The sequence below is a fragment of the Chaetodon trifascialis genome, chromosome 20 (genome assembly GCF_039877785.1).
Source record: "Chaetodon trifascialis isolate fChaTrf1 chromosome 20, fChaTrf1.hap1, whole genome shotgun sequence".
Classification (NCBI taxonomy): domain Eukaryota; kingdom Metazoa; phylum Chordata; class Actinopteri; order Chaetodontiformes; family Chaetodontidae; genus Chaetodon; species Chaetodon trifascialis.
Window position 1 is genome coordinate 14,271,311 of NC_092075.1, and position 14,084 is coordinate 14,285,394.

The 14,084-nt window shown below is 40.7% G+C and overlaps 1 protein-coding gene across 1 annotated transcript; it reads left to right on the forward strand.

The window, feature by feature from the left end:
• Positions 1–645: 645 nt before the first annotated feature.
• Positions 646–13,439, forward strand: slc26a1 (solute carrier family 26 member 1). The gene is given in 9 exon segments (XM_070988887.1): positions 646–734; positions 7,155–7,184; positions 7,187–7,638; positions 7,833–8,039; positions 8,346–8,592; positions 8,856–9,087; positions 9,594–9,777; positions 10,257–10,544; positions 10,693–13,439. Coding segments are annotated over 9 exon segments (2,271 nt in total). The 5' UTR covers positions 646–685; the 3' UTR covers positions 11,275–13,439.
• The last annotated feature ends 645 nt before the right edge of the window (positions 13,440–14,084 follow it).

The window sequence follows — 14,084 nt, forward strand, 5'->3', positions numbered from 1 at the left end:
GCCTGTAATCTGTGCAATATTTCTCCGTAAACTGTGCAATATTTTAGAACATAAAAGTCTGTAAATACTATTCCCGGTACACCCTTTTGTATATACTTTGTGTTAACTGCATGCACTTTGTCTGGAATATTGAATTGAATTGAATTGAATTGAATTGAATTGAATTGAATTGAATTGAATTGAATTGAATTGAATTGAACTGAATTGAATTGAAAAGACCAAAACACACCATATTTGTTATGTCGCCTTTACAATCAGTTAATATAAAGGAGTGGAGCATTGGTTTTTGAGAGGATGTTAATATGCGCACACACATGCACACACATGCACACACACACACACACACACACACACACACACACACACACACACACACACACACACACACACACACACACACACACACACACACACACACACACACACCAGCAGGAGCTTAGTCACCATAGTAACCACCATCCCCTGCCAACAGTCCTTCCTCCCTCCCTCCGTCTGCTCTCCTCCCTCCCCTCCCCCTTTGCTCGGCTCCAATCCGTGGACAGGAACGAGACGGAGGCTGCTTCTCCCATCATGCCTTGCAGAAGGAAGCAGGAAGAAGTCAGGAGCAATCAGTGAGCAGCAGACTGGATGGAGGTACAGATGAAAACAGACTGATGGTGGATGCGGGGGTAACAGCCAGGGAGGTATGGCTGATGTTGCCTCCTGTTTGTATCCAAGCTGCTCCTTTTTTCTGGGTGAGTCCTCCCTCGTTTCACTTGTCTCTTACAGAAAAGCGAACAGTGTCCAGTGCTCATGATGTGATGAAGCTGGCATGCAGACAGATGGATGCTGCCGGTGGAATTAAAGGGACAGTGCAGGAATGCTTTCAGGTTGTGTGCTGTTTCTGCTTTGCAGTGAGGGGTCAGCAAAGGTGACAAGATGGGAGAAACCCCCTAACATCTTACAATTGTTTGGTTTTGTCAGCTTGAAGTGACACTCACACATAAACACACACAAAACACCCACACATACCAAAAAGAAGCTGCCTGTCCTTTGACGTTTCTGTGATGTGTTATACATGTGGCCTTAATCTCAACTGTGACTGACTGTATTAGAGGAACATAAAGAAGTAAATTGCCGTCTTCACACTGACAATGATGGCTTTCAGTCAAGGGACACACCCACACACTTGCACATGCACAGACCCACTTTTGTCTCAGACAGTGAATATCAGCCCTATTTATAAAAAATGAGTCCTATGTCTTTTTCAAATGAAATTGCCAGCATTTATCCTCTAAAATGATAAATGATACATCCTCCATGGTTACAAAACTACTAAAACAGACAACACAACAGACAGCACTTGTCACAGTGACATGTCTGTAGTCTCCTGTTGCCTGTACCTTGTTCAGTGTTTCAGTGAGCCTTTAACCAGGAAGAAATGACTGCTGAGCTGAGCTGAGCTGAGCTGAGCTGAGCTGAGCTGAGAGCGTGCTCTCCATCTCCACCACTGAAAACCACTGATGTGTTCAGTGGCAATGGTGATTCAGTGTAGACAGCTCAGCTTGACGATGTGATTGTCAAGACTGAAATGTACATATGCTAAATGCCTCGAAGCAAACATGCCCCCAGCAAAGCCTAAAATCAAAGGTGCCAGATTGTACCAGTGTTCATACACACTTTTTCCTAGTTACTGTAAATCGTGTATAATTTGCATTACTGCCAAGTACGTTTTAGACTGTTGTCTAAGTTGTTTTCCTGCACCAACGAGGCAGCTTTTCAGTCCACTCATAGAGACTTGTTTGATCATGTATGCCTTTACTGCTCTTTTGTAGTGATTTAAAACAGACTTTTCAAACCAGTCTGAACTGAGAGCTGCACTGTATCAAAAAAATAACACAGCTTTGACCACTGAAAGTACAGACGAGACTGACTGCACCTGAGATCAAGCAGATTTTCTTATTGTAAGGAAATAGACAGACAATTTAATGTTAATGTAGCGTTAAAATTAATTTTCTATTATCTAGCAACTTTTTGTTTTTTTCCTATCCAGGAGCACAAGATACACCAAGTTCAGTTAAGTATGTAAGTGTAAGTAAACGTGTGTTAAATTTTGTTCTGATTTGTCGTCTTTGACTTTAAAACATTTAGTGACAATAAATAAATACTTACTATTATTACTTATTATTAAGACTTATTGCCTGTGAAATATTGATCACTTTTATTAATTACAATGCTTTTTCTTTAAAAATGAAGATTAGTATGTCAGATTTTCAGAGGCACGCAACTATAATGCTTCTGGTTATGAGCTCAGATTTTTATTTTAGAAATGTAAAATAAATAACAATCTAAAATATACAGTTAATGTAATATACTACTTTTACCTGTGTGTTATTTTCAGTCTGCTTGTGTGTTAGTTTTTTTTATCCAACATGGGAGGTACAAATCATTGTTAGTTCCACTTCTGATAAACACACTTAACTCATGTGTGATATGAGTGTGTTCAAGACACATATATAGGTTGTTTCTCACGCTCTTCACACAGATAACAGCAACACTTATTTGCTTGTTGCACCTCCACCACAGCTTATCTTCTGTTTGCTATGTAATTCGCTCATTCTGCAGGATGTATTTAAACAACAAGACGACTCTGTGCTCATTTTCAATTACAAACACGGTTGTAGGCCTCAAACACCAGCAGAGCAGATTACCACAATGACCTAGTAAAACCTGCCCAGAGTTGACTCTTCTAGACACACACACATACATTTTTCCATGACTTCTGGAAACATTACACAGACTTTTGTTAATTTCTTGGGGACATACACTAACCACAAACATGTTTTGCCTAATTCCTTTCCTGTAACCTTAACCTAAAACTAACTTTACCCTCACCTTAACTTTTTTCCCCTAAGGCCTGTGAGCCCCCACAATGTGACTCCAGAAACAGATTTATGTCCCCACAAGATGAGTAACACAGATCCACACACACATAGAGAATTACCCTAACCTTAACCCTGCTTGTACTCCGCTACTTGTGTCACCCTATGATTTTTTAATAGGACGTTTTTTCATTAGAGGAGGTTTATTTTGAAATTCACTTGTGCCCCTGCACCATGAACTATATTCTTGGGATGTAATCTGACCCCCTCTTAACTGAACCTTACTCTAACCTTGAAAAACCCTAAAATTTAATGATTTACAATATGGGGACTTGCATTTTGACCTCATTAGGCAGTCAACCCTAACCCACAATGTGAGAGTGTAAACTGATTTACATGTACGTCCTCATAATGTCAGTAACACACACACAGACACAACATTGACTTACATTCATTCCCTAGAGAATTACTCTAATCATAACTTTATCCTCTAACATTGAATCACCTGTATATTTCATTATTTATGTTATGGGGGACTTGAGTTTTGTCTCCAAAAGCAATATTGTTCCCCACAATGCACGTATTACACATTGACACACACACAACTGTCTTTTAGCTGGGGCCAACAATGACAAGCCCCACCTATGCTTGCCACTCACCCTCTTCCCAAGCCAATAGGGAACAGGGTGAGTGTGAGCAAAGGGCTGCTCTTATCTTAGTATTTATCCAGCAGAGATCACACTCAGGCAGGCAGAGAATGAGTAGAGTTGAGACAGTCAACACAGAGCTGATTAAACTACGACACATCGCAGACTTGTGGTCCTGTTTGTCCCTGTGGCAGTGATTCGGCAGGTGAGTGTGCTTTCACTGATCACTGACTGGAACTGTGTGTATAGATGTTCAAGTAATAACCACTGGTGCACTCAAAGTGAGTTCGTATTCCAACTGGAAAACATGTGAAGAGTAGTTAAAATGTCTTTATTCAACCTGCAGTCCCATTGACATTTCTTCATGTACTACTTTTATCTACAATCATTAATAGTCCTTTGCACAAGTGCTATATTAACCACAGGTGAGAATGACAGGAGACCTTGCAGTTCTGCTGTGGTTTGTTTCAGGTTGAATGTGGATTTTCAGTCTGTGCAGAGCATTGCTGAGTTGGAAAGATGTTGGCTGGTCCATATGAGACCTGAGTAATTCTTAGCATGAATCATCTCATGTGTGCTTCATTAAAGTCAAGCACTTGATTAGAGCATTTAAATAGTAATCACTGTTTCCAGCCCAGAATGTTACCTTTTTCCTTAATGTAAAGCTGTAAAGCAAACCTGAAGTCAGAAGAGTACTCGCCTCTTGTTGACTCAGCTTTCATGGTTATGTCATGATGTATCTTTATTGTTGTGTTTTACAACTAAAAGTCTACTAGGGATAATAGTCCTAGTTTTAGGAGCTTGATATTGGTTTTGAAGAGTCAGCATATGACTCAGCCATGATATTTGTCATTAAATAAGGATTCAGGATTTTAAAGACTGGAATATCCTGTATGTTGAGACTTTTGCCCAATACAATCATACTATAATTGTTTTTTAGATTTGCACAAGCAAGACAAAATCAAGGAAAATAACATTTGGGCTATTTCAGGGCAATAAACTGAAAAAAAGTTGATGTTCCTGCGTAAAAAAAACATGAGTTACTTATTTTCAGCCTTTAGTCTCTTAACGGACAGAAAAGAGTTATACAGGACAGGCAAGCTCCACCCTGAAAGGAAGCTTTCAGGTCATTTCTAAGCAGTGGTGGAGTGCTTTTGTATCACATGATTAAAGACGGAGAACATTGATTAGAAATGGTTCCCAGGAAACAGCTTTAATCAGTTGTTTTCAGTGTTGTCAAGGGCTGACATTGTCTTAAATTCAGCTTTGAGGTGCTCAGTGTGCCTCCTGTCATGTTGGGCAGTTAATCAGGTATGTGTGTGTCTCTACTTAAAGAAAACCTTGTTCAAGTGGACAGTTTTGGCGAGAGTGTGAAACACAAATCTAAGGTAGTTATTGTGTTCTTGGTCTCTTTCTTACTTTAAGTGTTGTACTTTAAAGCAACATTGGCTCATTATTTATCTCCTGTGTCTTTTATCTGTTCATATGGGCTTTATAAATTTGCATTTATAAAGCCCATATGAACACAAACTGGGCTCTGTATTAGATTATTTAAAAGAGCATTTCCATGCAGAGTGAACCATGACTCTGCCCTAAAGTACGACTGCCTAGAAACAGTGAGTAAAAAACAAAAAAAAACCCTGAGATATGAATAAATTAAAACAACTGCAAAACAACAAATCTCACAAATCTCATTTAAGTAAACATAAAAAACTCATTCCTCCATTTTTTAAATCTCCCTGTCATATCAGTCATGCCAGTTGCCAGCTCTGCCACAGGAAGCTTAAGTACATAACAGTGTTGCTGTGATGGCAGAGGCTGATAGCACGTCAGTTTAAGTGTTTTATGGACTCTGTGACATGGTTATCTCTGCTGAGACGCACCTGCGACAGAGAACAAATCAGAGAAAGGTCTTCTGCTTTCGTTTCTAGGTTCCATTGTTTGTCAATCAAAGCTGACATCTACTGTAAAATAAGATTTAGAATTGTTGGTGGCACAAGAGGAGACATCAGGGGATCACCAAAGCCACCAGTCACAATGCTGTTCATGGCTAAAAATGTTGCAAAGTCAGCATAAAAACAACATTTTATTTTCCAAAAAGCACCACCAAAATTGATTCAATGGTGACAGTGGTCATTGGTTTTCTCGCTGTCCTTAAATCTTACACTTTGTAGTAACCCTGTTCTGCTCGGCCTTAACCCACATTCCAGACCTCAACATCTCAACGGATAGATAAACTACAAGGAGTGCTGCACATGTATCAGTGTAGTGAATAGTGGCAAAAGATCAAACAGGCAGTTTAGATGAAGAACTGGCAGAGATATGGACTAAAAGAGATAAGAAGCTGAGGCATTTTCCCTCACTCCAGGGCTAATTGTCCACTGCCTAGAGCACATCTAAGTTAATTCTAAATGTGTATGAAACAGGCCACAATGACAATAATAACTCCAACACTGCATGTTTATAAGAAGTGTAGTCTAAATGGCTATAGCAGCTCAGCTCTTTGAACGTGTGGAGGCTTAACTGAAAGGTTTATAAAAGCACATTAGTCAGCGACTAACTGGTAAGCTCGGAAAATGAGCTAATTAACTCAACTGTGTGTTTACCAAGAAACAGACTGTACAGTCTGTATTGTTACGCAACTATTCATTGAAGGTTAACAGAACAGTGTCCTGGGCAAACAGCTGAATTTGTACATTTGGTCTTTTTGGAAAAAAGTCATTTAACGCAACACTTAATTCATAATTCTGACTGCATTTTAACACAAGGGGCTGATTCATATGTTTAAATGATGATAAACCAACACACAAATGATCTCTATAAGGGAAACTATATTGTCCTCATGAAACTGAAGACCATTACATGAAGCATTATTCACTCCTTACACTGAGTCAAAATTATTTTGACAGCATTTCCTCAATCTGTAGTCCTGCCAGGTTAGAGAGTTCGATTCCAATTTTAACGATTTTAAGCAAAACGAAATAGCTTAAAGGCACTCTGTGCAGTTTTTGACAACGAGCAATGTTTTCGGAGTGAGCACCATTGTGTTCGTATCATGCATACACAGGAGGATGCACAAGCTTACAGGTGACTCAATACACGTTTCCCATGGTTTCCCGCTATTCGTTGGTGGCAGTAACACACAAATAAGCGTAGCAATGCACCCACAAAGGCTATCAAACATTTTTATAAGCAATGACAATGACCTTGAGGATAAAAACAATACATTTTTGTAAGAAATACTGAGAGTGAATGCTTTTTGTTTGCAAGAAGATTCCACAGGGCACCTTTATCATGACATCAGTGAAGACTTCTTGTTGTTCTGCTGCCATAATCCCTTGTGTTTCGGGATGACGTATGTAGGTTCTCTGATTTCTCGATCCAAACTGAGCATGACTACAGCTCTCTCAGAAGAGGACAAAAACTACAAATAGTTCCTACAAAACAAATCTGTAAATGCCCAAGAATTCAGACATACCACAACAAACATGCTAGGTTCGAAAGCGACCTAACAGGAAGATACAGGATCTTATCTACTGATTGAAGTCATCTCCACTGATATTGATCGTTTCCGTTTCCCTGTCTGTCCTCTATCTCCCTCTCCTCTCTCTCCCTCCCTCATTTTCCCTTGATGATGACAACAAAGGAGCACAGCTGACAACATTATCCACTTCTCCTCCCTCTTTCTCTCACTGTGCGGCCCCCTCTTCATCACAAAGACCATGGAGGAGGTCACCAAGGTCCCCGAGACCCCAGTGGCCCCACCACTTTTCTTGGAACGGCAGGTTCGCCAGCGACAGCCTGCTGTTTCAGTCCTCAAATCCAAGCTGAAGCAGACTGTGACGTGCTCTGTGCCCAGAGTCCGATCCACCCTGACCGGTTTCTTCCCTGTGGTGCGCTGGCTGCCACAATACAAGCTCAGAGAGTATGTCTGGGGTGACGTGATGTCGGGTTTGATCGTCGGCATCATCCTGGTACCACAGGCTATCGCCTACTGCTTGCTGGCAGGAGTGGAGCCCATCTATGGTTTATACACTTCATTTTATGCCAACATCATCTACTTCTTGATGGGAACGTCCAGGCATGTCTCTGTGGGGATCTTCAGTCTCATGAGCCTCATGGTTGGACAGGTAATGACCATACCATTTGGGCCCTTAATAGAATGTTGAGGGTCTTCTTGTTTCACTTATTTTCAAGTTCAAATCAAAAGCACAACGATTAATTAAATGTATAACTTGAGTGTAATAATTTACAGTTGTATTTCCTAGGTTTGCTTTAACTGATTAATTAAGATTTGTTGCTGGTGGTTTCTTCCTGCCTGCAGGTGGTGGATAAGGAGCTATTCTTGGCAGGTTTTGACCTCAATGAGGACTCCACAACATCTGGCCCTGATATGTTGAATGCCACACTGGGCACCAACATCACAGCGGATAAACTTCACACCGTGGAGCTAATGGGTCTGCAGTGCGGGAAGGAGTGTTACGCCATCAGCATCGCTGCTGCACTTACATTTCTGGCTGGCATCTATCAGGTAAAGGAATAGCTGTATTCTGACCTAGTCGTCCCAAAGTTCTAATGCAGGAGATAAAACACTGTAAATCTAAAGGCACCCTGTACAGTTTTCGCCCACTAGCAGTACTATAGAGCAATGCTTTCAGGGGTAGGTTCTTGTTTTGTTTGTATCAAGTGCACACATGACAATTCACATGCATACATGCACATGGGACACAGTGCTGCAGAGGCTTTCATTTTAAATGACTAACTTTCTCATTCCCATCCATCTCCTTATTCCCTTCCTCTTCCTTTCCTCTTCCGCTTCTGTTCCTCCCCTCACCAGGTCATGATGGCAGTGTTTCAGCTTGGCTTCGTCTCTGTATACCTTTCAGCTCCTATGCTGGATGGTTTTGCCACCGGAGCCTCTTTCACCATCCTGACTGTGCAGGCTAAATACCTGTTGGGGCTAAAGATTCCTCGTCACCAGGGCTACGGCACAGCTGTCATCACTTGGATTAATATCTTCACCAATATTCACAAGACCAACTTGTGTGACCTCATCACTAGTGCCATCTGTATCTCTGTGTTATGTAAAGACTTCTATTTTACATACTCTCCATCAGATTCTCAGTCAGAATATTAATATGATTATACTACACTTCCCAGAATGGCATGGGAGAAGGCATATAAGTACTGTCCATACATTTTCAAAAGCCTAAAAAAGCAATTTGAGTTTTTCCACACAACTAATATTCCATATGAAAATCTGCAGAATTAGAGATTTGCTTTAATGTAGCATAGACCAAATTTGAATTTTTAGATTTCTTTCATAACACAATATTCTTAATTACAGTGGCAGGGAAGGAGATCCAGGACCGCTACAGGGATCGTCTAAAGATCCCTCTGCCGACTGAGCTCTTAGTAGTGGTTGGAGCGACACTGGCCAGCCATTTTGGGGAGCTGAACATCCGTTATAGCTCCAGTGTTTCTGGACACATCCCCACAGGGTTCATTCCTCCCCAGGTGCCCAGCTTTGGTTTGATGGCACGGGTGGCACTGGATGCCATTCCTCTGGCAGTCATTAGGTAACTGTACAATAAATTGTACAACATTAATTGCTTGGCATTGATGCATGTCTCTTATCTGTCCTGTTATTGCTATTATTGCTCTTATTAGCTTGATTGCTGTCTGGCAGGGATATGTGCCCTAATCATCTAGATTGAGATCTGACTGCACACACTCCCCAAAATACATCCAGCTATGGACATTTCCTCCTCTATTATTTAAGTGGGTTTCATTTATACATTGTAGCAAGGCTTTTAAGTGATGTACTTGGAAGACAACAACAACAAAAGTATTTATGGATGCATAATGGATGTATCTATCTTCCCCTAAATAGTAATTGTAAGGGAATAAAAATGCTCTTTTATTTCCACTTTTGTTGGATGATTTTTGGGTGAAAAACAATGACATTATGATCACATTAAATGTGTGTTTACATCAGGTCTGAAGTTGTCTCCTCATGCTTTTATAAGGGAAAACATTAATTCACAGCCTCAATTGGGAAACAAGTGTTCATTTTGTCTTGAAGTTTTGCCTTTACAGTGTCACTGTCCGAGATGTTTGCTAAGAAAAACGGCTACACGGTTCGTCCTAACCAGGAGATGCTGGCCATCGGCTTCTGTAACATCATCCCCTCCTTCTTCCACTCTTTCACCACCAGTGCAGCACTGGCAAAAACCATGGTGAAGGACTCAACAGGCTGCAAGACACAGGTGAATTTCATATCTGGTGAATCCATTTCTTTAATGGTTGGTCCAATCAGTCATTAAGATTTCAGATTGCATGCTTTCTTTCAAGCAAATACCTCCTACTACAAAATTAAGTAATCCACTGTAGATCTTAGGTTTGCATTATACTTAAGTCTTCACAACTTATGTTTATAGAGATCTGGGAAAACTGTTCTCACTACCTCTACTTGCAATAAACAGTATTTATTAAATATTATATTTAATACCCAGTGATGAAAAGTGGGATGCCCCATTGTGCTGTCAAAAGCAAGGGGAAAAAGTCTTTCATAAGGCAAAGATTGACTGCTTCCTGCTTGAGGAACTGGTTTCCAGGAATACCACTGAAGTCTGTCAAGGGGCCACTCCATATAACATAATGTATTCTACCTGTTTGTGTTAACTGTGTGGATTGTGTTCATGATAAACATCTCTCCCATTCTCTTTCTCTGTTTCTCCTCCATCAGGTATCGAGTTTGATCAGCGCCTTAGTTGTCCTTCTAGTCCTCCTTTTTTTCGCACCTTTCTTCTACGATCTCCAGAAGTGTGTTCTTGCCTGTATTATTATCGTCAGCCTTCGAGGTGCGCTAAGAAAGTTCAAGGACATCCCGGCCAAGTGGCGCGCCAGCCGGAATGATGCCATCGTGTGGCTGGTCACAATGTCAGCCACGACTCTGATCAGTGTGGAGATGGGCCTCCTGGTTGGAATAGTTTTTTCCATGATGTGTATCATCTTCAAGACCCAGAACCCTAAGGTGAGTGATGGACCTCATGCTGATGATGGTTTTTGAAAGCTGACATTGAAAATTGATTACAGATTTTGCAGCTATGACTTGCTGGTATCAAATATTTAAAAAAAAAATTCCCTTTCATAATCTCATCTAATCTGACACCTGACGTCAGGTCTCTCTCCTGGGTCGGGCCAGCGGCACTGATTTTTATGAAGACATGGACGAGTACAAGAACCTCATGCCGCCACCTCGGGTTCAAGTCTTCCGCTTCCAGGCTCCTCTGTTCTACGCCAACAAGGACTCATTCCTCAGATCTCTCTACAAAGCTGTCGGAGTTGAACCTTTCTTGGAGATGACTAAGAGGAGAAAGGCGGAGAAGAAGGCCAAAGATATGTCCTCCAAACAGGCCAAGGCAAATGGCGATAAAAACAACGGAGAGGTCGTTATTGGACTCGTACCAAGACAACTGGATTTCCACACCATAGTTTTAGACTGCTCTGCCATCCCCTTCATAGACTCAACAGGCATGGCCACATTTAAAGGGCTGGTCAAGGAATATAAAGAGATCGGGGTAAGCGTACTCCTTGCCAACTGCAACACCTCAATCGTTGATATCCTGCAGAAAGGAGAATTCTTTGGGAAGGATGATAAAGACATGAGCAACCTGCTGTTTCATACAGTCCATGATGCAGTTCTTCATGCAAACACTACATTTGCAGCAGCAGAAAGCAGGTCAGAAGACTCTGTGGTGTAGAGCAGATGGAAGAAGAGGAGAAGAGAGAAAACATTGTTGCGTATTGTATTTCTACTTCTCCTTGATAAACCTAAAAGTGGATTTTGGTATGCTATCCAGCCATTTGCAACAATACTGCAGTAGGTAGCTTTGAGGTTGCCTATTGGGAAGCTTTGCCCAAGAAAATATGGGGGTAGCAAGATGATCCAAGTAGGAAGAGAGTCCTATCAGATAACTATGATGATTTGTGCCCTTAAAAAAGCACGTCACATAAAACCGGATTTGCCCGAGGTGCATTCTTTAAAGCAGTTTTACAAGATTTTAAATGCAATTTCACTGCCAGAAAGATGACTGTTTTAGACTGGTGCCCTTCGACTGTGCCCTCCAAGGCACCTCTTATGCGACTCCTTTGTGGCAACGGAGGCTGCAGAGGCCTCTTTGTTCAGATATACTGCCTGACTCCACAGGGCCTGGATAAGGAGCTCCTAATATCTGATTCTGACATTATATCGTAAAACTACACGTTGTGTGTCACATAAAGCAGCGTCGCACACATATGGACTCCAAACATTAGAACAAGAGGAATCAAGTTGAAAATGAGAGAAGTTGGCCTTTGAATAAAAGTAAAATGAAGGTATGGTCAAGGTAATGTCCGGTAATACACTACAGCCAACATCCATCCATCCATCCATTATCTATACCGCCTATCCCTTTCGGGGTTGCGGGGGGCTGGAGCCTATCCCAGCTACAATACAGCTAACATATTGCTTCAAATTTGACCGATATCCCACTTACGAAAATTGAAAATTACATATATGACAAAATGTTGTTGCAGCCTGTATGTAGTCCATATTTGTTGGTTGACTCTAAGCCAGTAGCCACATTTGTTGCAGCTTTAGTTAGAGCTACTTAATCTGTAATAGACTGTGCCAGTTGTGGTCACTTCTATTTCCTCCTCTCATTAATCTTCTCCCCGTACTTTCTACATTTAATAATAATATCGTCCTGGCTGGACACGGGTAGTAGGAAAGAAAAGAAAATGAGCAGCAGGAAAGACAAATGGAACAAATGCTTTGTACTTCTTTTTAAGCAGTGATCTGAATGCTGGGACTCACAGACCAAGGTGTGTGTCTGAAGACTTTTCAGGGACTGCCCATGATCCACAGCATCAGTGATAGCAAAGAATGGGGTCTAATACACGTAAACACAGTACTGTAATTTATATTTGATCTGCACATGCTCGCTTATGTAGTGCTTTATTTGACAGTTGTTTTGTATGAATGTTCCTAGTCACAAATTTGTTTTCTTCAATTTCCATGTTAGTTCTTTTCAGATGTTGATTAGTGTTAGTGTTTTTCAGATGATACAGCTGTGTCACAATAAAACTGTTTTAACTTTTTATATCACTTCACGCCTTTGGCCAAAGTCCGTAATGGCCCTAATCCAGGTGTCCAGAGTTCACGCATGACATTCAGCTACTATCAGCAGTATTCCCTGAGGTGCCATCCATTACCTTTGACCTCAAAATAATTTGCGAAAGCCCAGAGGAGCAGAAGCTTCACATGATTGCATCTCACACAGAGACCACCTCCTTCAGACCAGGGCTCATTACAACACACCTGCTTTCTGGTCACCCAACAAGAACACTATGATCTGTTCTCATTCAAATAAAAGATTTACACACCTCTGATATGTTGGGTTGAAAGCTAGTCATCAAACAGTGCTTCTGAAATGTAGATTTCTTGTGAATAAACTGATGGCAACAGGTGATGCCACGATCTTTATCAAAATGCCTCGTTGCCACTGGTTGTTCAATGTTTTCTGTTAAATCGCTCTTTTTTCTTAGGTCTTTCATTCCGTTGCTGTAAAATTTGAATTAAAACAGTAAAGTCTTTTGTACTTTCATGTGAACATGTTCATGTCAAAAAGACAAGTGATGATGAACTGGCGTTGTAATGAGATGGCGACATTCTTGTTTGTAAATGTAGAAAATTCTCATTTCATATTTTCATACACTTATTTTGTCATTTTCCATGCGTTAATTGAACCACTCAAATCATGATAGTGATTACATCATATTTTAGGGGAAGTCCGTTTGACTTGGATTTCATAGTGTTGACATTCAACACTCATACAAACACTGCCTTAATGTTCAATACTTGAATTAAACTGACACATTCTGAGTGCTTGTGTCTGTGACTGACTTATTGCTATTAGTAACAGACATTCATCATATCAAGGGAATATCTGTTGATGACAAATGTTATTTAACTATATTATTTTGCCAAAGGAAGGAATATTAAAGCTGCATTTGTCAATATTCTTATATTAGCAATGGATCAAATGTAAATTGGCACTTTGTGCCACTTGAGGTTTGTCACAAAGCAGCAAAGAATATTTATATATGAAAGCATAAAAGACAATGCCACTCATTTTCGACTCAACTACATTTTTAAGAAGTCCTCCAAAGGAAAGTTGACTGTTACAAAGTGCTGATTAGGTGCAGACAACCTGAGAAGCTTTAACAGTGCTGCTGTGTCAGGCTCCTCACAACTACCCATTAGCTCATGAGGTGATACGCCCATGCCTATTATTTGCGAACATAATCATCATACTTATAACACTTAAGTATGACTTGTTATGGCCGAAGTCATCCTAAATGATAGCACAGCTGTAGCAGTCCATGTGACCGACCCGACCGACAACAGGAAGACGGAAACATATAGGCCATGTAATTATTCATAGCATAGTTACACATTCAGGTATATTTTAATGGGCCATAATTTACTTATTAACTTAAAAAAGCTGTTTGCCTGCACCATGATTGCTAA